This window comes from Podarcis vaucheri (genome assembly GCF_965113315.1).
Source record: "Podarcis vaucheri genome assembly, chromosome: 6".
Classification (NCBI taxonomy): domain Eukaryota; kingdom Metazoa; phylum Chordata; class Lepidosauria; order Squamata; family Lacertidae; genus Podarcis; species Podarcis vaucheri.
Window position 1 is genome coordinate 92,278,721 of NC_138764.1, and position 26,037 is coordinate 92,304,757.

The window sequence follows — 26,037 nt, forward strand, 5'->3', positions numbered from 1 at the left end:
AAAGACACAGAGAGAAGCAACAAAGTTGGGGGTTTTTTGTGGGGGTAGTTATGATGGCACTGCTCTCAGCCTACGAGGCATGCCTTGCATTCTCCTGCTCAGCTGTGCTTCATAGTTGTTGTGGAGGTTTTTTCTTTTTTATATATATAAATATTTATTAAGATTTTACAGATTATAACAAACATAACAATACACACACACGCAAACAAAAAGAACATAAAAAAGAACAAGTATAATTTCAATACCTTATTTTCTTAAAACTTATTTCACCGACCTCCTCATACCTCCCCTTTCTGCGTTCCCATTTCAAAAATTTAGCTCAGCAAATCCTCACCCTTTATTTTATCTAATTATCATCCTTACTTTCCTTTCACTTAATCTTTACAGCTGTACTCCATTTACCGTATTTTTCGCTCTATAACACGCACCCAACCATAACACGCACGTAGTTTTTAGAGGAGGAAAATCTGTAGGCATGCCACCCGTAGGCATTCCCTCCATAACACGCACAGACATTTCCCCTTACTTTCTAGGAGGAAAAAAGTGAGTGTTATGGTGCAAAAAATACGGTAGATTTAAAAACAACATTATTCTAAGATTCATGAATTTTACAGTGTTTCTTAAGGTAGTTCTTAAATTTATTCCAATCTTCTTCCGCCATCTCTTTTCCCCGGTCTCGGATTCTGCCAGTCATTTCTGCTAGTCCCATATAGTCTATCACCTTCATCTGCCATTCTTCCAAGGTGGGTAGATCCTGTGTCTTCCAATACTTGTGGAGGTTTTTTCTCCACCACCACTGGTGAAAGACAGGGGTAGAAGGAAGCCTGACTGAGGAGAGGCAACTGCAGTGGTTTGGTGGCTCAGGAATGGGGAAGAGAAGGGAAAAAGACCACCAGGACTCTTCTTTCCAAAGCAGCAGTAATGATGTAATTTGCCAGAGCACCGAGGTAATGGATTGGCCCTCCTTGCTCCGCCAAACGAATAAGGTGATAACAAGGCTTTCGAGTTTTACCACTGCCTATGACAGAATAGCCTAGAAAGAGTCTGAGAATGGGGGAAATGAGCCAGCGGGGGCTGGGTATTTTGACAGGGTTTCGGTTTTATGCCAGCAGTTTAAGTGGTAACACTTCTTTGCAAGATTCTCTGCTGTTCTAATTTATAGCTAAGGGCGCTTTCCTCCTCTCCGCAAACAGGGAGATTTAAAATGAAGACCATTCCCAGCAACCTGACGGTCGACATCCCAGAAAAAGTTGAGGTTCGTTTGAAGGGACGGACAGTTATTGTCAAGGGCCCCAGAGGAACCCTGCAAAGGGATTTCAATCATATCAGTGTAGAACTCTGTCTCTTGGGAAAGAAATGCAAGAAGCTGCATGTTGACAAATGGTGGGGTAACAGAAAGGAGCTGGCAAAAGTCCGCACAATTTGCAGTCACATGCAAAATATGATCAAGGGTGTCACATTGGGCTTTCATTACAAGACGAGGTCAGTGTATGCTCACTTCCCCATCAATGTGGTTATCCAGGAGAATGGCTCACTTGTGGAAATCCGTAACTTTCTTGGGGAGAAGTATATCCGTCGGGTGCGCATGAGGCCAGGGGTCAACTGTGTAGTGTCGCAAGTCCAGAAGGATGAGCTGATCCTTGAAGGAAATGACATTGAATTGGTATCTAACTCTGCTGACTTGATTCAGCAGGCCACCACAGTCAAGAATAAAGATATCAGGAAATTTTTGGATGGTATCTACGTCTCTGAGAAGGGAACAGTACAACTGGCAGATGAATAAAACTCTATAAATAGATCCTAAATTGACACCCTGGGCACAAAGCAGCACAGCATGCAGCAAGCCTTCAATTCACATCAGGAGTTGGCTGTATGAACCAAACAGTTTGACGTTGTTTGGATAAAAATTAAAGCAATATATTTCAATAATAATAATAATAATTTATAGCTAAGGGCTGCTTTTCAGCTGACTGGAGACCTTTTGAAAAGCTTGGTGTATTTAACAACAATCAGAAGTTACTCCACTCACTTTAGTGGAGCTTACTCCCAGGTAGCCGTGCACAGGTTTGCAACTACACAACTCAGCAGATCAGGGGTGTGGACTCAGGTCTCCCTAGCCAAAGGAGAGCATTAAGGCCAGAGAGCTGCCCCTTTAAGGGTCTGAAACTTTCTCAGTCAGGTGGTGCCTGGAGGAGGTAGTCTGGAGACAGAGGCCTCAGTCTGGTACCAATCTTTGTTGGAGCAAGAGGCTCACCTGTAGCTGTCCATGGTCCAGGAGTCTTGCCATTTTCCCTGTGGGTTCTGGCATCAGCTCAGAACACAACAGGGCTTCTCCCAAGGCTGTCCTCATGGGCTGTCCTCTGCACCTTCTCCAAGTGTTTTTTGTGAGATTGGAATGTGTCCTTGAAATATGGTAATGTAAACCATGAAGGTCTACCAGGCTTGCATGTTGAGCACACTGCTTTATGGAAGTGAGTCATGGGAAACTTACACCTGCCTCAATGCCTCCTGCATGTGCTGTACCAGGAAGATTTTGGGCATCACATGGCAGGGCAGAGACGTGCTCTCCACATTCCCAGCATGTGCACATTCCTGTCTCTTCTCTGGCTTGGTCATGTCCACAGAAGGAAAGATGGCAGGATCCCCAAGGACGTGCTCCACGGGGAGCTGGCTTCAGGCACCAGGCCCATTGGCAGACCAACCCTGTGCTACAAAGATGTCTGCAAATGAGACATGAAGGCTGGCAATATCAATGCTGCTGTATGAGAATCCTTTGCAGGCAACCACGGTGCCTGGAGACAGTCAGGTTGTGCATCCACAGCAGTGACCAGAGCAAAGAAATGCCATGGTGCATCTGCACAACCAGACCGGGACTTCATCTGCCCAAGCTGCAACAAAACATGTCTCTCCATAATGCTTTCTACAGCCACAGCAGGCACTGTAACTCCCCAACAGTGTGACTTCACCCCCGAAGGTGCACTTCTCCATTGTCTCCCGAGGCAGATGGATGCCAACAATGTAGCCTATTGTACAAAGGTAAGAGCCACATTAGGATGCAACATTAGGATACAACAATGTATCCACATGTAGCCACATTACAATGTAGCCACATTAGGATACAACAATGTATCCTATTGTCAAAGGTAAGAGCCACATAAGGGACGCGGGTGGTGCTGTGGGATAAACCACAGAGCCTAGGACTTGCCGATCAGGTCGGCAGTTCGAATCCCCGCGACGGCGTGAGCTCCCGTTGCTCAGTCCCTGCTCCTGCCAACCTAGCAGTTCGAAAGCATGTCAAAGTGCAAATAGATAAATAGGTACCGCTCCGGCGGGAAGGTAAACGGCGTTTCCGTACGTTGCTCTGGTTCGCCAGAAGCGGCTTAGTCATGCTGGCCACATGACCTGGAAGCTGTACGCCAGCTCCCTCGGCCAATAAAGCGGGATGAGCGCCGCAACCCCAGACTCGGCCACGACTGGACCTAACGGTCAGGGGTCCCTTTACCTTTACATCTCTTGCCTTGCCCAGTTTTGGCTCAGTCCCCACCCATGCAACCCCTGGACCATATCAGAGTGCCATAAGTCTCCAGATTCAGTGACTGACACTCCATTTCCAGAGTTGGTCCTTACCAGCACCATTTAAAATGTTTTTGCATGATTACAGTGGATTTGTCAGTCCCACTGCTAGAGCACACGATAGTGTCTTGGATGTTTCTTCTGCAGCTAGCAATTTTGGAAATGACAGTAATTCATCTATCTCAGTGGCATTGTGGTTGACAGAAGTAAAGTAGTTCATTTGGTTGTTCAGCAATGCCTATATATAGCTCTGCGGCTCTTGAAATTACACTCTCATCACCATATTCTGATGCCATTCCCCCCCTTTTTAACATGAAGATGCTCAAGTAACTGGATTAAGAAGATTGAAAGATAAGTTTCAGAGGAAATTGCAGGAATGTAACCTGGTATTTATTCATGGACGGGAGAGAAGCCTTGCTATTTCAGAGGCTAACAAGACAAGACATTGGGAAATGGCTCTCTGAACTCTTTTAATCTCTTTTAAAGGCAGCCACAAGTATGTTTACTTTAACAGAGTAAACGGCAGTAGGAGGGAGCAATTTGGATCAGGAAAATGGCAGATGGGTGGATTTAACCACTTCCCTCAGCACTGGGGTTCTGGTCCAGTTCAGGGCTTCCCTACCATTGCTTTCCAAATAAATGAGATGAGGGGGGAGATCTGATCAGAGTTGAAAGGTTTGCAGATTCTTATACTTAGTGTGTATGTGGGGGTTTTATGTCAGCATCATTTGGATAGGTTCTCTTTCTGTTTGTTTATTATATTTCCTTGGTAGTGAGGGAGGTTGGTTGTGGGGCCCAGGGCATAGTTGGTTGTGTTTAGTTGGCTGAAGTGAGATTTGTTGGGGGGGGGGAATTGTTGGGTCAAGTAAGCCATATTGACTCATATGCTATCAGTGGGTTCTTGTTGTCTTGTTGGGCTGTGTATGTGATAAAGGGGAGCCATACTGGGGTGAAGGTGTCCTCTTCTCTTTGTCGCCATGTCTGTTTCAGTCTCTTGGTTAGCTTTTCTAGTAAGGCTGTTTCCTATACTATTTGATACCATTGGTCCATGCTTACTCCTGACAGCAGCTTCTGGCTGCTGAGAGTAGGTGGGTTATAAGCTCTTTATAATGTGAGTGGGCATTATGATCTTGGAAAACGTTCAATAGGGCCAGTTCTGGGGTGAGTTCTAATACCTGTTTAATTATTTTGCATATCTCTTGTAGGACTGCTGTCCAGAACGGTTGGATTTTGGAGCATTCCAACCACATGTGGAGGTATGTGCCTGTGGAGGTATCGCCTCTCCAACATTTACCACTTCCCTCCCTCCCTCTTTTTTCTTCTCCCCTAGCCTTATTCTGCATACAACACTAATGTCTCACATCAGATGTAACTGATATATGGAAAAGACTTTACAACCTGAGAAAAGAGACAATGCATGTATTTTTGTAAACAAAGAGAATCTTTAATAAAAAATATTATTTAAAAAAATTGTTTGCGGGTTCCATCACAGTGTTTATGGTAGATCCATTACAAGAGACTAACTCTTTGCCTAGAACAATGGTTCTCAGACTTCACACAAACACTTAAATATTGCTGAGGGTCTTGGCAGACCATTTAATGATTTTGTCTGACAGCTGTAGCAATTGCAATGTGCTGTGTTAGACGCTATATGATTTTATTTTTATTTTTACAAACATGGCATGGACCATCTGAATGAAGCTTGCAGATCACTAAGGTCTGTAGACCATGGGCTGGATGGAGTCAACTAACAAGTCCTGCTAATGGAAGCCTGTGCAAGGACTTCGAGCACAATGGGTCTTTCCTCCCCCCTCCCCCATGCTTACCCTCAAATTGGCACAGAGGGGGGTCAGGAGAACCCCCAGAACAGCATGCAGCAGGGAGAAAGAAGAGATGGTTCTACCAGGCAAGGAGAAACGTCTGCACTGATGGAGCGATCTGCTTAGTGCTGCTTTGAATTCCTCACTACAGTTTTGTTACGCCTGGCCAGGACAACCTCAAATGCCAGATGTTCATCCATGCCAGATCTAGTCTTGGATTAGGAAGACCCCTGGGAACTGGCTAAAGGAGCTCATCTTCACCAATGAAATAAGACTTCTACAAGATTCTACAGTCCATTAGAGGCCAGCTAGCTGGCTATAGGACTACAGCTATAATTTGCTAAAGCCTTTACCATTATGTTTTCCCCTCACAGCTTCGCCGCTAGGTTCAATACAATTTCTCCTGCTTCCCAGAAATTGTGATTGAGAGGGCAGGAGAACATTTGTCAAGAGCATGAGTCACTGGAAAGATGTGGAGCTTCATCCAAGGTGACAGACCTTCTCCATGACACATTAGCTTCCCACAGGAAGGGAGTCTAACTTGGTGGAACCTTCCACAAGCCAGTGTGTTGTAGTGGATCGCAATGAACCGAATTCAAGGCAGGGTATGAATGTGGTCACTGAAAGATCCAAATAATTGCTCACCAAATCTTCATTCTCAAGTGTTCCAAATCCCCTCATCTGAACATTCAACTTATCTCCTCTTTTCCGAAGTTTCGTGTTAGAAATGTTCTGTGTAAACATTTACTAACATGAGACATGTTTCTGTCCCTTTTTCTTTACAAAATTGGAAGATACATATGAGTGAGTACATAAATGTGTTTTCCTAGAAAGTTGGTAGGGCTTGAAGTTTCCTAACCAGCACTTGTATCCATGTTCCTTCAGATTTTCATCCAACCTGTGCTTTGAGTCATAATTGCATTTATGTGTAGTTCCATGCTTTTGCACATCTACCTTTGAAAGTTGTAACTCCATGTGTTACAGTCCCCAGCTAAATTTGACATGCTTTGAATTTGTGGTCTAGTGGTGTTAACAGGAAATTCCATACATTTTGGCAGACTCCATTCACTCTGACTCCTAGCTTCCCAAGAGGCTACTATTGGTGGTTTAGTGGGTTTCCCGCCCCCCAAAGAAAGCTGAAGGTTTCATTTTCCAACTTTTTGGCTAAGTGGTCAAACCACTACATTTTCAGAAAACAGCATGACATATTATAACCACACCAGTGCTTCAGGGTTGCCGCAGTGTCCGAAGAGGTGGGTTATTATTTATTTAATTGTGGTGGGAGAAGATGTACCAAAGCAATGAATAAGTTGATATGAACAGACTATGATTGCAAGTTGACTTTAATTTGGAGATGCACCATAAAAGCTGGGTTCATGCACAAATTCTCTGTCATCTTCCATGTTATTTCTTCTGATGAGTCAATGTCAGGGGTAACAAATGTGGTTGCTGGCGCACTCGAGAGACAATGGAGGGCACCTTCAGGGGTGAAGTCAAATTGCATTGTTTTTGCTGAGTTAGCAGCACTGAAGTGATGTCTCCGGGATGCAAGTCTGGGCACTGAATCCTGGGCTACCCAGACAACAAGACCCCTCTCAGCCTCACTGATGTGGTCCAAAGGAAAGCAGAGCAATACATTTGGCACCAGCTTGACTACAGAAGGAGGTGTACAAGGACTTAGGGACTCCAATCCAAATTTGTGTAGGGTTTACTCATTAGCCTTTTCCTCTCCCAAATGTGTCCCACAAGCAGGGCTTTTCTTCAGCCGGAACTCTCCGGAAAGCAGTTCCAGCACCTCTCAGACGGGCACCATTGCCATTATAAGAGAACAAGGGAGGAGTTCATGGTGAGTTCCAGCACCTCTTTTTCTAGAAAAACAGCACTGCCCACAAGGCAGCAGAAGTTTGTGATCAGAGTTTTCCTTCTCCTAGATGGGCTACCTTCCCAGGTTGACAAGTCCCATCTGCCCCTCACTTTCCTGAAGACGCTGAATAAATGATTTTTCGGCATTCGCCAAAAGCAGTAATAATAATAATAATAATAATAATAATAATAATAATAATAATAATAATAATTTTTATTTATATCCCGCCCTTCTCAGCCAAAGCCGGGCTCAGAGCAGCTAACAACAGTAAAATGATAAAACATTCTAAAATCATTTCATTATAAAATTTATTCCAATCAAATTAATGGCAACCATTGGGCTAGAGTTCTGTGAGGATTGCCAAAGGAGGGGGTCAGGCTGTGCCTTGGCCAAAGGCCTGGTCGAACAGCTCTGTCTTGCAGGCCCTGCGGAAAGATGTCAAGTCCCACAGGGCCCTAGTCTCTTGTGACAGAGCATTCCACCAGATCGGAGCCACAACCCAAAAAAGCCCTGGCTCTGGTATAGCAAAAAAGCCAGACACACTTCCGAGGTGAGGGTGTTACGCAACTTTGAAGTTGCCACAGTGAATGGCCTCTCCTGGGTCATGACCCCTGAACTTCTGAGGCAGGTGAGACTACCAAGAGCAAATGTTCGGTGCACACCACATTACAAACCAGTGGTGGGAGTGTACTGGGTGCAGGATGAATAGGAGTGTGTATGCAGCCTGTGTGAGGGAGCGGTGGGCACCATTTGTTGTTCTACCCCAGGAAGCAGATCCATTTGGGCTAGCCCTCATGGCTCCCTGAAGAACCAACACCTGCTTCCTCAAGCCTTCAGCTCGGACATTATCCACGTCTTCCCTAACCATATTTCTGGAGTGTTCTTCAGATTCTTGGCAGTGCTGCATCTAACACATTCTGTTATTTTCTGACTCCTTGGCCAGGGATGTTCATTCTTTAATTCCTGCTGTTTGGATTCATGCTATTGGTTTGAGGCAACCCTTGGCCGAGTCCAAGATGTGCAGGACAAGATGGCTGCCACCGTATGCCTACCCTTGGCTTGTATTTGTGAGCCTTTTAAAGAAGAAAAGAAAAATGCCTCTGTTGCCCTACAGTTGTAGTGCTCTGAACAAGAACCATTGTCTGCAGGGGACCTTGGTTTCCTGCTAAGCACAAAATATGTCAATAATCATTCTTAAAATAAAAATAAAAAATGGAGGTAAACAGTGCTACAGTTACATGATCCACTGAAATTCATAACAGACAAATTGAACCCATCCCGCACAGCATGCAGCACAAACTACAAAAATAAACGCTTGATAGCTAAAACTCATGCGTTGAAATCCAAGGGAATCCAATCTCTCTTCCACCACCCTCTTCTCCGCTCCCTTCCTAAAATAAAGATATAAATCTCAGAAAATAAGAGTTTCCAATGGCAGTGCTGACAGAAAGTTAACTACAGCTTCTTAAACCCAGATGCCCTTAACAGTATTTATCGTTGCACATTCTGCCTATGGTACGTGCTTGTTTTTACCTTGCCCTTGTTACAGCCGACTTCTCAGTAGTAATGTGAAACCAAAATAATGGATGGGTTAACCAAAGAAAGGAGGGGGGAACCTGGAACATTCTGTCATCTGCAATGTTACGTTTTGTCTTCACTTTTCTTTGTCATGAAAAACTTACTCTGCAAAAACTAACCGGGAGGGGCGGGGGAAAGTGACTCATATAAATATGAGTCCCAAATCTTTCAGGAGTGTGGGGAATAGGTGTTATTTGTTTATTAAAAATACCTTGGGCCAGTCAGCGTCTCTCAACCTCACCTGCCTCACAATGATGTTGTGAGGATGAAACGAGGGGGGGGGGGTTCAGGCACAACACCTTGAGGGAATGTGAGATAGAAACATAATATATAAATGGGGGAAAAACCCACACAACTTTCTCTGGAGCAATGTAGTTCAAGTCGGTGGGGCAACTTCAGAGAAAGGAGAAATGAACTATGGTGTCAGCCACTCATATAAAAAAATTCTGTTAAGCTGTGTGTGTGTGTTGTACTGGTTTTATTGTTGGTGTTGATACTGCACACATCTAATAACTGGAGCTGCCTTAACATAATTGCAATAAATTTACTAGCAATTTAATTCCCCCTCCAATGAATGCGTTTATTATTTACTTGGAACAAGCACACGCCATTGACAGCCATGGAACCTGCCCCCCACCCCCAACCCAAGCGAATGTGTTTAGGATTAGGGGTAACAGTTAAATAAGATTCCCAAATAGCGGAGGGGGAAAGTGGTTTCGCTTGCAAGAGAACTGGGAGACAACATAGCTGAACTTTGACCCTTTGTAACTCATTCCAGACTCGGCATCTTTCCACTTTCACATAGTTTATGTGAAGTCATCCAAGGAACTTGACACATCAGTAGCATATTGCATAGGGATAAATCCACCAACTTTGAATAGTTTCCCTCCATTAGCCGGGCCAAAGTTCATATCAGAGCCAGATACATTAACGGCTGGGTTAAGGATGTTGCAGTAAAGAAATCTGACCAAAATACCCCTTCGCCGTCAGCACTGGGCTGAGAATATATTTGCTCCCTACCCTGCGCTGGGCTCCTTTCAAATACTTTGCTCACGCTTCATCGCTCATCCAGTTACTCCCCCTTAACAGGACTCCTTGTCTGTGAGATCTTTATGGCAGGTAGAAGTTCAATAGGAGCAGCTTTCCCTATCTTTGGTGGGTGAAACTGCACCTGTTGAATTTCTTCCTCTCTCATGCACCTATTCTATCCCCAAAGTGACCTCTGCTGTGCAAAAGTGCTTGGGGAGAGAAGTATATGTTTGGCACGATTATGAAGGTGCATCACCACTTAAGTTATCCAATTGCTTTCTTCTCAAAATTGAATCCACGCAATTGGGGGAGTCCCATATTTTAACACACAGAGCTGTCTCAGCCTCTAATTCCAACCACCCTGGCAGCATGAATACTGAAAGAGACTGAGAAATAAGATGGTAAGGAGCTTCAAGAAAAGTCACCAAAGGCGACTGTCTTTCTCCCACCTGATCATCTGAAATGTGCAGTAGCACAGGAGCATAATATGATCCCAGTTGAGACCACAGCATTGGAGACACAAGCAGGATCTGCAACAAAGTGTTGCAGTGTGAAGTGCTGCTGTTCAGGATCCCAGTCACTCTTTTCCATGGCTCCTCAACTCAATCAATTCTCCATTCCCTCCCCTTCATCACTCAGCCAGAGCTCTATGAACACTCAATGTGCTCAGATTTCACTGGACTGTTTTGAGGGTTTCCATTCCTTTTGGATGTCACATATTATATGTGAGTGCACGTGTGTGAAAGAGATAAGAGAGAACTTTGCGGTTCCCCTGAGTCTGCTGGTATATTGTCTCTTGAGGGGGGCATGTAGTGCTGCTTTGGCTACAGAAGAAATGGCACTCACATCTTGAATATTGGAAACAGTAGGAAATGTACCTTCTTGGAGTTAGTGGGGTACCTAAGTATGTTCTGTGCAAGGTTCCAGTTCAGTTTCTGGAATAACGGGCAAACATTTGTCTAACAATTAGGGGAACATAGAGAGGCATGTCCCTAGTGAATATTCCTGCTGCAAACAAGTGTTTACAAACTTTATGGCTTGTATCTAACATAGTGCTGCGTAACCGTATCATCAGTGCACAACAGCCTTTGCTTCCTCTCCTCCTCGCTGCTCTTCCCAGATCTGCTCCAGAGGGTTGGAGGAACCCCCAAATCAGATTTAGAGGGAGTCCCATTGTGCAGGCAAAAATCCTTGCGCTGAGACTGTTCTTAGCACTACACTGGGTACAAGCCTATTTATTTATTTTTACTTATTGTTCCGTTTCTATCCCGCCCTTCCTCCAAGGATCTCAGGGCGGTGCACGTAGAATCATAGAATTGTATATCTAGTCCAACCCCCTGCAATGCAGGGATCTCAACACAGTCTCCCATCCAATTTGAAACCTCACTAGACCCTGCTTAGCTTTGCAAATGTGATAGCAGTTTTATTGCTGCACCACTAGGAGTACATGGTTCTCATTATGTACTCCCCACCCCCCTGTGAGGTAGGTTGGGCTAAGAGGTGGTTACTGGTTCAAAGTGAGGCTTACGACTGCAGGAAGTTTTGAACCCTGGTTTCCCAGGACCTGGCCTGACACTCTAACCGCTACTCTATATGTTGCCTCAGGAGGAAGAACATACTCTCCATGAAGTGGTGTCAAGGCGTCAGGAGAGAATCTTAATGCTGGCAGCATCTTTGGAAATATAGCCACTTAAATTGGGCAGTTGGGGAAAGGAGAGAGATTCAACTTCTTGGCTGATGTTTCCCTAGCAATTCTCTCCCCCTGCCTTTCTTGTGCCTCTGCAATTTTACTGGAATGACTAAATCTCTCAACTATGTCAGCAGTAAACAGAATTAATTTACCTCCTAATTCTTTGAAACAGCTGCCGACAGCTGTGCTAGAATCAACTGGGCATCTTTGCAAGGCTGCCAGCAATGGATTTACGTTTTTTCCTTGGGGCTCTTAGCCCCCCACCCCACCCCCACATTTCTGCATTAAGAGCTGTGTGGTTGCTGTGACTGTTGACAAGTAACCATGGCACATAATCTAAGCAGTTAGGAATACAAGGAAATAGGAGGTGGGAAAGAATCAAAGTAAGGGGGGCAGGCAGTGATCGAGTTCCCCACTATTAGGTGATCTTGAGATCTAGTAGACTGACAGGCCTTGTGACTAAGGGGGAAAGAAGGAATGTAACTGCATAGGATAAAAAGGTAAAGGGACCCCTGACCATTAGGTCCAGTCGTGACCGACTCTGGGGTTGCGGTGCTCATCTCGCTCCGTTGGCTGAGGGAGCCAGCGTACAGCTTCCAGGTCATGTGACCAGCATGACTAAGCCGCTTCTGGCGAACCAGAGCAGCACACGGAAACGCCATTTACCTTCCCGCTGGAGCGGTACCTATTTATCTACTTGCACTTTGATGTGCTTTCGAACTGCTAGGTTGGCAGGAGCAGGGATCGAGCAATGGGAGCTCACCCTGTCATGGGGATTCGAACCGCCGACCTTCTGATTGGCAAGTCCTAGGCTCTGTGGTTTAACCCACAGCACCACCCGCATCCCCTAGGTACCACTGTGTTTTATTTCGAGTTGACGATTGACATGCCCAGCAACTAGAGTGAAGTGGAGGCAGTGGAGGCTCATAGTGATGGAGTTAGCTAGAATTCTTATAGCTAGAATTCACATAGCTAGAATTCCCAGCACCCATTAAAAAACTACAGTTCCCAGGATTCTTATGGTGTGTAACCAGGGACAGTAAGCAGAGACCATGGGTTGGCAAGCCTGAATAAATAAAGGTTTACTTCTAGCAGTGTTAGCAAGGATGCCTTGACATATTTTTAAGTTCATCATTTCTGCACTGCTAACACGGCCAACGAAATTACCATGGCAGACACGTTAAATCAATTGCCTATCTCTCGAAAGGACAGATCTTGTCACTCATCTTTATGTGCGCAGGATGGACTATAAGTACACAGATGAAATCCTGAGTGTACCTTAGTGGTACTTTACTCAAGTTCTGAATAAATGTGCAACCACAGGTAGGGCGGAGAGCAGAGGAAAAAAGAGAAATGATCACATCAACACACACTAGGCATTCTTCTTTAAAACATGTAAAACAGCAATGATTTATTTGATTAAATTGTACAAACAACCTTCTAAAAACAACTGCTCTAAGGGGGGAGAAAGGACCCAAAATGTATAGTTTTCTTTTTGCGCCAACAGTTGTTAATAAATATCTTTAAATAAGGAAACAAAATGTGCTCAAAGGAGAGATGAAGATATATATATTTTTCCTGAACGTGATTGGAGGGGAGAGAAAAATCCAGAAGCTGAAATAAATAATTTTTGTTCTTGCTTTTGTGAAAACTATTTACACAAACATGTACAAACAATGCGGAGTTTACACAGAGATGGGCAGAAAGCCTGCCATTTATTACCCCAGGAAAAACAATATCCCCATAAAACATATCTTAAAAAGAAGAGACTGGAGGGTATACAGTGAAACAGTTTATGCCACCTATAGAACAGCAACCAACAGGGCAACAAGGCACTGGAGCTCACCCATATAATATACGCGTACACACTCAGAAGGTGTTTCTTATGTATCGTTAGCCTTAAAAGAAGCATCTGAGTTCCCTGAACAAGGCTTATCAAACCCCTAGAAGTAGATAATTAGGTGGCTGAACTTTTCTATAATAACGCACCAGAGGTCTAGGCACTTCCCCATCCTGCCTTCTCTGGCATGGGCTACATGGGCAGGGACTGTTGCAAAGCTAAGTGAGGGAGAAGATAGGTCTTGCGGAGGCCCCTGATGGTCCACAACAAACAGATAAGCCAGACTTCGCTGCAGGGCCTTGTGTGAAATACAGTATCTGTTGGCCCAGACCAATTTTATGTGGTTATACACCAGTATCTGATTATATACCTTCTGATCAGAGATAAAACACTGCGAGAAAAAGTTTTAATATACTCTGATCCCAATGCTGTCCATCAAGATAAAGGAGCTATATATGTATATTCCAGGATTGCCTAATTCGGAAAATTTATCACTAGTTTGGGGTTTCCAGCATCTAATATTTGACAATAAATAAGCTTGGGGAATATAGTTCTGGATTTGGAATACCAAATCCTCCTTGTTTAACTTGTAATTGCATTTTTAATAATGGCAGCCTCGGGAGTCGAAGAACCCCATAGGCATTTTCTTAATAAAGAAATTTGTTTTTTGAAAACATTTTTTAGGGGAATGTGGACTGGAATTCCTGATCAGAAAGTGAAGGTAAAGACATGCTGAGGTCACTGTATAACCACTGCATATGATGGTATGATCATTTAAAGGGTTTCTGGGTGTGGGTGGGCGCCCCTCATGCAATACACGCGCCCTATCTGGGGTCCACTCCTCCTCCCCACAAAGACCAACCCCCCCATCCCCATGCTGCCAGAGGGAGAAGTAGGTAGGAAAGCAGAGACGTCAATTCCTATTCTTCCTCATGTGGCTGCGCTCCAGCAACAAGTATGCTACCTTTCCTCTGACTCTGTGAAGGAGAACAAGGAAGTGTCCTCTCTCAGAGGTGGTCTTGAACAACCAAGGCCCACATCAGCACCAGCTGGCCCAGGGACGAGCTGAGGTTTCAGATGCTGCCAGAAAGCGCCTGTGGCTAGCCCAAGTAGTTAGGCTCTGTTTGGAGAACATGCGGCCTTTCACCTGGGCCCCAATTTGCCAGCTTGCTAGAGGAGCAGCCTTAAGAAAAAGGATGCCTCATCACAGCACGAACCCCACTGTGATAGCAGGACCCTTCTCCCCTCATTGGAGGTTTGCAAAACCCCAAGTGCTGAATGACAACAACGGCTGTGCTGTGGATCTCAAACCTTCTCAGTCGTTCTCTCACGTGAATGCTGCACTTTTGGGTGTTTTTTCTCCCCCCCCTCCCCTTTTCCACCAAGGCCTCGTTGAAATGTACAATGAGACAGAGGACTGCTGGTTATTTATGATGCCTGATATTTCTTGCACCAAATCATGTCTGAATTTTGAAGCTGTGACTGGTGGATGTAAGGAACTTTTTAGCGAAGCTGCTCTTGCTACTTCTGGCAGCAAATACCATGGTCTGGAAGAGCACAGTTCAGATCCTGGCTTGGACATGAATCCCTCTGGCTATTTATTGGGCAAGTCACTGTGTTCTTAGGCCTATGGTTGAAGGTTAGCACCCTTGTCTCAGGCCAACCTTCCCCCTAACTTGGTGCCCTGCAGATATTTTGGACGATGACTCCTATTAGCCCATCCAACATGATGGAGGCTAATAAGAATCATGGTCCAAAACATTTGGTGGGCAAAACAGGGGTTTTATCTATGAACTGTAAAACTTCTTTTGTTCTGCATAATTTAGTCTACATTCTAAAAGTATTTAGCATCGTAAGGCACAATAAGCTATGCAGGATAATAAAACTCCATGCCCAATTAGTATAAAAGGTATTCAGTCACATCTTTGGTAATGTGGGGTTTTGGGGAGTCCTTGGTAACACCTTGAGGTCCCACCAGCAACAGACAAAATTTGCTGTGGATACTTTGTTCAGTCCCACAAATTTCCAAGCATGCCTTCGCCAGCAAAACAGGCTTTTGGCCAACCAAGATACACAAATCCCACCTGCTCCCCACAAAATTAACCAGTCTGATTTGTTCCTAAGATCTCTGCGTTCATTCATTATATTTTTAGAAGGGACTTTGTATGTGTATGTAGGGAAAACTGGGATTTAGCTGTAGCACTTAATAGTCCTTGATAGAGCTATCCTCTGTGCTCCAAATGCTTTTTTGAAAAGCCATACTCATCTTGCGGAAAATAATCCTGCAAGTTAAGACATCCCTTCCCAATGTTCAGAGGCCTGCTTCCTTTAGTCTTCCTTCCTATTTACTAATCTTGGTATCTTTCCCCTCAAAACTTTCCCAGTGTCCCAAGCCTCTTTTTGAAAGTAGTACAAATAACGAAACACAGTGCTTCAGATACAGACATCTTAAGCTCAGGAGAAGAACACCTCAAGTTTTGGAACAGTTCTACCAGTCGGTGCAACCTAAAATGATATTTGTCTTAACATCATACTGTTGATTTGTGTACAAGTTGGTCATCAACTGTAGTTCCTAAATCTTTCTAAAAATCCCTGACGCCTATCCAGTTTCTCAGCAAATGGGTTCTTCTGAATTTAATTCTGTCCCCCAAGTCATACTTCTGAATGTATGACCTGTCCTTTACAGTGTGGCAGACCTTCCCAATTTGATAAGGATCCTGTCCATTTCCTCATCCACATTGGTAAGATACAGAACTCTGCCCAGTGTTTATTTATTCATTTAACACAATTCATATGCCACTGGAGGGTAATAAAACCTCCAAGCGGTTTACAAGAAATATTAAAAATTTATCAATAATATTTTTCCGTGGAATGCTGCTGGATACATGCTATACTACCCTCCTGCCATGCCAGATTTGGGGAGGATTAAAACCAGCACTACAGAATATTAGAATCTGAGAGAGGATGCTGCTCAGGAAAATAAAATCCTTGTGACAAGCACATCCCTTCCAGACACCAAAAGAGGTCCACTGCTTTGGAGGCCTAAGTATTCCTATCGCCTATGGAGTTGGAAGTAAATCAAATGAAAGAAAGTTTAAGGATGTGGAGAATAACAATGATTTTCTGTTCCTAGAGTAAAAACTGCTCATTTGTTGTTGTGGCTAAATGTTATGAAAAGGAACCAGTTTTGCAAATTTTATTGTTGGTTTACAGCAAATTTTTAAAATATAAAAATAGGAGTTCTGTAGTGGCTTAATTGTGCAAGGTGTCACACAATTAAGTCAACTGTACTGGAGATACATGACAGTGAATCAGATACGTGTGCAGTTTATATGGCTGTCGGTGTGTTAGGATGGGAACATGATGTACAAATAAGCCACAACTATTCTAGATTTCTATTGCTGGTTGTGCTTTTGATTGGGGAACATGATGCACAGCTGTAAATCTCTCAATCGCGCGCTTGCGCTCTCTCTCTCTCTCTCTCTCTCACACACACACACACACACACACACCGACAATTGAGATCTGCTTTGCAAGAATTGCAGTACCGCTTTGGTGGTGAAATGTGCCAAACATGTAAAATGTTATGGGAAGATAGAAACATCCATGAAAACAAAAAGTCAGGATTTACACATCCACAGTAATTTTTAACAGAATCACTGCTTCATTCAGGCAGCTTAATTCACTCATTTCAGTTCAAACAATTCATTCCTCTAAAAGTAACTTTTACAAACCCCTCCCCGACACAACAGACACGCAATCACACACACAAGCATGTTTCCCACTACAGATGGCTTTTAGTTGTTGTTAAAAAGGTTCATTTCCCCCTTGACAAAGCACTTTTGGACAGGTTTTGCTTGCCTTACGGACCTGTTTACAAAACCGATCCTCAGTCCTTGTTTTCCTTGTGCATCAGTTTGCAGAATGATGCTTATTTGGAAGCCAAAATTGTTCAAGGTGCCACTTGTGTATGCGTTTCTTTTCTTTGGCCACTTCAGAAATGGTGTTCCTAAGAACTGCGGCATGTTTTCAAAGAAGGGTTTCTTTTCTTTCTAACGACACATGTTATAAGACAACGGCACACACAACCTGCACATTCTGCAAGCTGCAAGCGGCTTTCCCGATTTGAATGTTCAATGGCAGCCACAGGCTCGTACCACCATGTTCCGGTATTTCTTCAGAATGACGTTGGAGCTGTCGTCAAAATAGAGGACAGAGATGGCGTTGAGCTGCGTTGGGGCACAGCAAGGCTTCGGCACTGTATCTGGGTTTATAAAGTGAACCTGTTGGGACAAAAAGGTTGCAAGACATCAAGGTAGTCACATCTTCTCTTCTATGGCCACCATCACAAAATGTTTTGATAGGTGTTAACACAAATCTTTCCTATTGACCCAAACTTGAGAACCTGGGTGTTTTAACACAGAGATGGGGAAGATGTAGATCACCAGATATTGTTGAACTTTAATGCAACAAGGCCAATGGTCAAGATGGGGAATGCAGTCCAACAATATCTGCTTCCCATTCCTGTTGTAACAAACAGCATCACTACCATTTTCTTCCATGTTCATATCTTTCACAAGGAGAAAGACAGAAAAAGTCTGCACCACAGCCATTCCCATTCAAGTTTCAAGTGAGAGACACAGTATCATCACCTAACAATATATCTGAGTTTTGCATTAGGGTTGCCTCCTGAACACCAGTGAGGAGCAGCTGAGAGGGAAAATGGCCTTTGATGTTGTGCAAAGCATGCAATTATAGTTTCTTCCTCTGCAAGAAGATCTACTGCAAGAAGATCAAAGCATGGGCAGAAAAGGCTCAGCAGAGAGGTAGATGTGGTCCTTGCAAATATGCAAAAAGTGCTCACGCGTTTTGCAATTACATGCATGCAATTTGAAGGATGCAACTGCATTTTGAGCTTGAGGTTTTGAACAGTTATAGGTACGGCTTTGCAGTTCAGATATGCACTGCATTCTTCCACTGCGATTACGGAGTTCTTTTTGCCTTTTCTCATAATCAGAACATGGTGTTGGAGAGCTCTTATTAAAACAAGCAAACAAACAAAAAACTTCTTCACAGGGGGAAAGGAAAGTGAAACTTGGGTGGAGTTAAATATATGTCTCTGTGTCCATGAGAAACAACTATTTATTTTAATAGTTATTTTAATAAGCTATTTCTTCTATGTGACCGCTTTATATGATTAATCTTTTAATGAGATTACACACACACAAATACTATTATGTTCTCTCTGGCTGATTTTTACAGAGGCTTTTAAGTACTTCATATCCTCTGAAAGTTTTCTTCTGATGAGCAGCTAATAAACCTAGTTTGGGCACCTGCTACTACTAATTCTTTTTGTGTAATGGGTCACAATGGGTGCAATCCACTGAAAATGGCCTCAGCCACTTGCTGAGTAAAAGGTAAAGACAAAGTTAAAGGATCCCTGGATGGTTAAATCCTGTCAGAGTCGACTAAAAGGTGCAGCACTCATCTGGCTCTTTAGACCAAGGGAGCCAGCATTTGTCCACAGACATCTTTCCTGGTCATGTGGCCAGCATGACGAAACCACTTCTGGTGCAACAGAACACTGTGATGGAAGCCAGAGCGCACGGAAACACCATTTACCTTCCCGCCGCAGTGGAACCTATTTATCTACTTTTTGGCATGCTTTTGAACTGCTAGGTTGGCAGGAGCCGGGACAGAGCAACGGGAGCTCACTCCATTGTGGGGATTCGATCCGCTGACCTTCTGATCGGCAAGCCCAAGAGGCTCGATGAAGTACCACCACTGAGAATGGCCAGCCCAGGCTTCTCCACTTGCAACATCAAGGAGCCCAGCACACTCCTTGTGGCTCTGCCCAATCTGTAACCCTGCAGGAGTAACAGCAACACCCTGCCTTTTACATGAAGCTCTATCTCCTGACAGTTATTGGCCCTTGCCCAGGAGAAGGAAGGCAGTCGCAATGTGAACACTCTCTGCTGCTGCAGCTGCCGCCAAATGTTTGAACCAGGAAAGGAAAGTGCGGTGAGGTGAAGCCCTCCTTCTGCCTTTGTAAGGCCACTCCCCACCCTTTCTCAAAACAGCACAAAGTTATTTGCACCTCCTTCTTCTCCCCATTTCAGGTTTTCCTCAAAGTGCCCCTACCTAAACTGAGCAAGTCTCAAAACGGGTGCAAATAATACCCAGCATAATATCTAGAGGTTATTTTACCCTGTTAAAATCCACAATGACTAACACCTCGCGTGATTCAGAAAGAAAGAAAGAAAGAAAGAAAGAAAGAAAGAAAGAAAGAAAGAAAGAAAGAAAGACATTGATCGGATTAAGTCAAGCTGTTCGAAAAGGGCATCAGGATGAGCTTACCAGTGTTTGTACAATAGCATGGTTTGTTGCATTCATGTAAGAGTTCAATGGAAAGGCACACTCTCCCTCGCAATAATACGCAGCATAACCTTCTGGAGCAATGATCCAGTCCTGGGTTACATCAGAGAAAGAGAAGATTTAGTAAAACACTCCTCATTACGTTTGACATTTGCTTCACAGCACTGGCTTCAGCTGGCTTCCATCCCGACCTCTGGCTACACCATGGAGGCATTTGCACATAATGATAAGCCATAAAAGGTAAAGGGTAAAGGAACCCCTGACCATTAGGTCCAGTCGTGACCGACTCTGGGGTTGCGGTGCTCATCTCGCTTTATTGGCCATGGGAGCCGGCATACAGCTTCCGGGTCATCTGGCCAGCATGACTAAGCCGCTTCTGGCAAACCAGAGCAGCACACAGAAACGCCACTACTTGCACTTTGATGTGCTTTCGAACTGCTAGGTTGGCAGGAGCAGGGACCGAGCAATGGGAGCTCACCCCATCGCGGGGATTCGAACCACTGACCTTCTGATCAGCAAATCCTAGGCTCTGTGGTTTCACCCACAGTGCCACCCGCGTCCCTTCTATGATAAGCCATACTTTCTAGTTAATCATGGTTTATCAGGAACAAGCAGTGTGCTAGCCATGGTTTGTCAGGAAAGAGCAATGCATCCTGCCTGATCGCTCCTCCCTTGGCATGAGTGGGATGAACAACAAACCAGGAAGCCTCGGCTTTGTGTTACATCTGAACTAGGCTGCATGGTTTGTTGCTCCCTAACAAGCCATAACAACCAACAATCTAAACCCATGGTTTGTGGTCGACAGGATGATTGTGTCTTGTCAGCGTGCAGGAAAACACAATCCTTGATTTGGACGTAACACAAAATCAAGTCTTCTTGATTCCGCTCACAGCAGGGGAGAAGCAGAGCAGGAGGAACTGGGTAGCATGCGCCAACAAGCAGCTTGTACTTTACTACAATTCCCTATAAGAAAGTCTGGCTGACTGCTACATGCAAGTGCAGCTATTGAAGGATTTTGTGACTATTCTGCTGCACATCAGGGGTGCGGAGCCTCAGATCTAGAGGTCAAATACAGCCCTATAAGCCTTTGCATCTGACCCTTTGGAGTTCTCCTCGCACCATACCCTTGTCCCAGGCCACACCCCTCATTTGGCCCTGCTTCACATCTTATTGCCTAGCTGGTTTTTGCCTTGCTGGAATGTGTCCTTATATCCTGATAATGGTTCTGGCCTGTCTGGATGGAAGACAGAGAGGAGGATGCAAAAGCTACCCTACTGTACAAAGGCAAAATTTACATGGATTTTACACTTTCTGCATCTGGCCCTGGCATGTGAGCAGCCCTAGGAAGGTTGCCCAGGAGGAAATGTGGCCCTCCAGCTTATCAAGAACCATTTTTCACTGTATCTCTCGCTTTGCAGCTGGGCATTTTTGGTGGTGCAAGGGAATCAAGTTCCAGCTACCTGGTGAAGGAACCAAATGGCCACATTCTGGAAGGATGGTTCTGCCAATGGTTGTTGGAGCCAATAACTAGGTGGAGCTTCCATCTTTAGGATTAGTGAATACCCCTTGCTGATGGCAAATAGGGGAGGCAGACTTGGCTTTTGCGCTCCCTGGTGACTGCTGTTTCAATGCTACATCTGCCATCACTCTCAGTAAATCGCTAGCAATGCCCTAAAGTCTTTGAGGATGGCTTTGAAGATGAGCAAGGGGGGGGAGGAAAGTGTTTGGGGCACCCCACTAAGAGCACAAATTTGTTAACCTGCTTCTGAACACACAGGTAATCTTTTATGAAACTGGAAAACAACTGCATTAGGGGCATGTGCCCCACTGGCCTTAAGCAACCTCTTCACATTTTGCAAGATTCAGTATGCAGGGCTGATCAAACTGTGGCTGATTTTGGTGAGGGCATTCGCTCATCATTAAACCAACAGACCTTTAGATGGAGGCAGCCAAATTAGAGTTCAACAAACTAAGCTGAGAGTATGATCCTGAGGAGTTGCAAATCTGCAGGACTGATGACCAATCAATAATATCCACCCCCTCCATCCCTCTGATTGTTATGACTTTGCAGACATACATCCTTGTTTTGCGACCAGGATCCGTTCCGGAGCCCCGCTCGCTAGCCGAAAAGGACACAGGGCAAAGCACGAGCGGAAAACCCCGGAAGTAACCCCTTCTGGGTTTGCCACAGACATTTGCCGGAATGGACACTAGATGAGGCGGACGATCACAGAGGTATTACTGTACATTAGAAGTTTGCAGCAACTGCCAGGATGGGCTTAGTCACTGCTCTTTTCTAAGGGTCAGAACTTGGAAAACTGGGTCATGGGGTTTGCATTACCAGCACGATAGCAACAGAGGACTAAAAATGCACCACAAATCTCTGATTCCAAGCACAGAAATCACATTACCTGCCAGCCAAGATCCCTGAAGCTGACATAGAGCTCATGTTTCTTGCAAGCTTGTCTCTGGTCAGTGCTGCTGTTTTCTGAGTTTGAAAAGTGTTGAATAGGAAAAGGAGAGGAAAAAATCACCATGTTAGCTGAGATTGACCAGCAGCACACTACTCGGCAATTTTAGTGAATGCACAGCCCAGTTAAGGGCACTTTCTGTCACCCTCACCAGTGACTTACATGAACATTTTAACATCAGACTTTTTTTTGAGTGGGCACATATCAAAATTTGAGTTGGGGGCAGGATCAAAATTCTGCCTCAAACTCTGTGCGAGGAAAAGCTGTTGGCAGTATTGTGAGAGGTGAATGTCATTCCACTTGATGACTTATTGTATTATAAGCTTCAACAATAGAAAACTTTGTCAATCAACATTTTAAGCAGCCTATTGTTCCCCATGAAAAATCAAGGAAGCCCCCAGTAATAAATTATTGTTACCTCTGATCCACATATGTATTTGCAAAGTCAGCTTTGCCATCTCACTCAAACCAGGGCAAAACCTCAGAAAAGTAAACGATGCTTCTGTGTTTACACAACCCTAGCTTGTATTTATTCAAGTGCTTTTGCCTATGGCTACTTCTTCATTAACTGGGCAAACGCAAAACACTTTAGCCTCAGTCAAGCTTCTCCTCTCTGGTAGGCAGTTGTAAAATCGCACACAAGATCCGGTGCCTATTTCTCCATATAGTTTGGTGCCCGGGCTCAGAGTTGGGAACCACGGTTATGTTATGGCTTGATGGTTCTGTGGCACACAATGCAGCAAACTTGTGGATGGCCAGAAGTGCCATCGGTGGGGTCCCACCCAACCAGTGGAACTCCTGCTCCGCCCATCTTCTACCCTGACTGCTGGCCTGTAAGGCTCCACCCAGCATTCACTCCCTGAAACAGAAATCGTTCCAGCTTTTAAACTGCATTCCCCACCAGGGTTAGCTTTATGGAAAGCACACACCTAATGCCGGCATACCTCCGAGGTTTGACACCCGAAAGGCTTCTTGGTTCTTTGGCGTCTTCGACCGGTTCTGGTTCCGCTGTTTGCCTCCTGCGGAACGGATACTGCGGAGATGCACCTCTGTGGCTTTGAAGAAAGCCACGGTGAAGGGCTGCTTGTTTTGCGGGCCGTGTCTTCCAATAAGACCAGCTAACTTGGGATTGATGCTTTGCCCTAAGGAGATGGGGGAATGGACAGACCATTAGCTCTAAAGCGGATTGTTACCTGCTTCCCATTTGCACCAGGAAGAGCAGGAAGACAAATAGCTGGACCTGCAAACCCACAAGCTAAACTCCCATGGCTTTCCAGACGCACGCTGAGGCTAACTTAAAAACTTGTCGTCGGCATCCATTTGTCTCAAGAGACAACGGAGTGAGCCTCCAGGGGTGAAGTCAAGTTGCTGGAGAATCCCAGCGCCTGCTGTGGCTGCAGAGACTGGTAACGCCTAACTGCTGCCCCCTGCACTCTTTTTGCTGCATCTGCAGCACCAAATAACCACCCCAGGGTGCAAGCCTGTGTGTATGGAGGTCCTGGGTTGACCAGATGACAGGACCCCTCTCTCCGTCTCGCTGACGTGGTCCAAAGGAAAGCAGAGTAATAAGTTTGGCACCATCCTGGCCAGAAGTTGCCAGAAGGTGGGATGCAAGGCACTTGCCAGAGTGGTGCATGCTCTAGTTATCTCCCGCTTGGACTACTGCAATGCGCTCTACGTGGAGCTACCTTTGAAGGTGACCCGGAAACTACAACTAATCCAGAATGTGGCAGCTAGACTGGTGACTGGGGGCGGCCGCCAAGACTGCATAACACTGGTCTTGAAAGACCTACATTGGCTCCCAGTACGTTTCCGAGCACAATTTAAAGTGTTGGTGTTGACCTTTAAAGCCCTAAACGGCCTCGGCCCAGTATACCTGAAGGAGGGTCTCCACCCCCATCATTCTGCCCGGATGCTGAGGTCCAGCACAGAGGGCCTTCTGGGGGTTCCCTCACTTCAAGAAGCAAAGCTACAGGGAACCAGGCAGAGGGCCTTCTCGGTAGTGGCGCCCGCCCTGTCGAACTCCCTCCCATCAGATGTCAAAGAGATAAACAACTACCTGACATTTAGAAAACATCTGAAGGCAGCCCTGTTCAGGGTAGTTTTTAATGTGTGACATTTTGATGTATTTTTAATCTTTGTTGAAAGCCACCCAGAGTGGCTGTAGAAACCCAGCCATATAATAAGTTGTTGTTGTTGTTGTTGTTGTTGTTGTTGTTGTTGTTGTTGTCTTAGGGGCTTTACTCTGGATTTGTGAAGGGTTTACTCCTTTGCCCTTTCTTCTCTGAAAGATGTCCCCACAGGGCAGTGGTTACAGATTTTTTTTTCTTGGGGGTTTGCTCCCAAAGCCATTCTCATTAGGTTTAGGATCAAAAACTGGGCCCTGAAATTAAGGCAGCTTTTCTCGCAAGCAATGCTTCAACGCAACAAATGTTATGTTATATGCCACGGTGCCCAAACTGAAGCAAATGTTATGTTATGCTAGGTCAACGTCAATATTAGACTTCCCTGGGTTTTTATTATTATTATTATTATTTATTTACAGTATTTATTTTGCTTTTTTGCTTTTAAGAGAGGTTTCTTTGAGTTCAGCAGCTCAGAATTTGATGTGATCCTGTAAAAAAGAACAATAAAAACTAGCCTCAGCGGAACACTAAATTCTCACTGGAAGGTTATTGGCTTAAAATAAAAACGTCTCATCTGAAATGAAGTCCAGTGCCATTCCGGATAGATTGCGCTTGAGGGCAAGAAATGGCTTTAGTCTTTCCAATATATTTTGCTTACTGACGCCAACTCTTGAACTTCAGTGTGCAAGCTGGACTATGCCTGGCTATTCAGATCTGTGTATTCCCACAAGCCAGGGTTGACTGCTCTCGATGCTGCAGCCTAAAGGCAGTGTGGTATAGTGGTTAGTGTGTTGAACCAGGACACACAAGACCAGGACATATCACCACACTGTGAGCCAATCATTCACCCTCTCAGGGTAGCCTACCTCGAAGAGTTGTTGTGATGATGAAATGGGGAGGGAGACAACCATGCGTGCCACTTGGAGCTCATTGAGGAAAGGTGGGACAGAAGCCTAAGCAAATATATGGTGGTAGTCCACTAAGTTTTACTCAGAGCAGATCCATTGAAATTAATGGACCTAACTTGGCCATGTTCGTTCATTTAAATGGGTCGACTTTTGAGTAAGATGCCACAAGAAAGGGGATCACTGCTCTTTTGACCTGCTTTCGCCTAGGCAAATTCAAAGTATTTACAGCAGGCTGGGTCAATTTAGAATCTTATTATTGGCTGCCTATTATAGGAGAACAGGATAGTGAACTAAATGTGCTTTGGGGCTGATCTTGCATGGCTATTCATATGCTCAAATGGTTGCATTACTTAAACAACAACGGTTCTTTAGGACTTAAAAACCAATACTGATGTCCCACAATTAAATGTAAAGAGACAACCATATTCTCAAATGACTCTCCTTAGGCTTCAGCACCTTGAAGGCTATATAATTCGATGCACAGTCCCATTAAACTCAACGAGACTTAGTGCCAAGCAAATGCACAGAGGTTCAGGCTGAAGGATAGCTCTGTTTTCCTTGCCTCTGCAATGAGACAAACAGGATGTGAACCCGTAATAAGTAAGAAACCCAAGCAAGCTCCGAGAAGTCAGCTGCTGCTCCAACATATTGTCAGGGAGGAAAGAATTAAGAGTGCTTAGAAGATGACAGAATGCCCCAGGCTAAAAAATTACTTCAGCCTCTCTCGCATTGCTTCACTTTATCCAAACTTTCTAAGAGTAAA

General features: G+C 44.7%; 1 protein-coding gene and 1 pseudogene across 3 annotated transcripts in view; one reads left to right on the forward strand and one right to left on the reverse strand.

The window, feature by feature from the left end:
* Positions 1 to 1,177: 1,177 nt before the first annotated feature.
* Positions 1,178 to 1,796, forward strand: LOC309533789 (large ribosomal subunit protein uL6 pseudogene; annotated as a pseudogene). The gene has a single exon. The product of its transcript is annotated as a large ribosomal subunit protein uL6 pseudogene (transcript).
* An 11,137-nt stretch (positions 1,797 to 12,933) lies between these two features.
* Positions 12,934 to 26,037, reverse strand: part of BMP7 (bone morphogenetic protein 7) — a 79,390-nt gene continuing 66,286 nt past the window's right edge. The window contains exons 4-7 of one of the 2 annotated variants that reach the window (XM_082226270.1): positions 23,170 to 23,382; positions 22,181 to 22,257; positions 19,752 to 19,862; positions 12,934 to 17,677 (exon numbers count right to left, since the gene is read on the reverse strand). In XM_082226270.1, coding sequence (XP_082082396.1) covers positions 17,528 to 17,677; positions 19,752 to 19,862; positions 22,181 to 22,257; positions 23,170 to 23,382 — 551 coding nt within the window. In that variant the 3' untranslated portion in view covers positions 12,934 to 17,527. The remainder of the gene's footprint in view (positions 17,678 to 19,751; positions 19,863 to 22,180; positions 22,258 to 23,169; positions 23,383 to 26,037) is intronic. The other variant, XM_082226271.1, reaches the window with a different exon arrangement.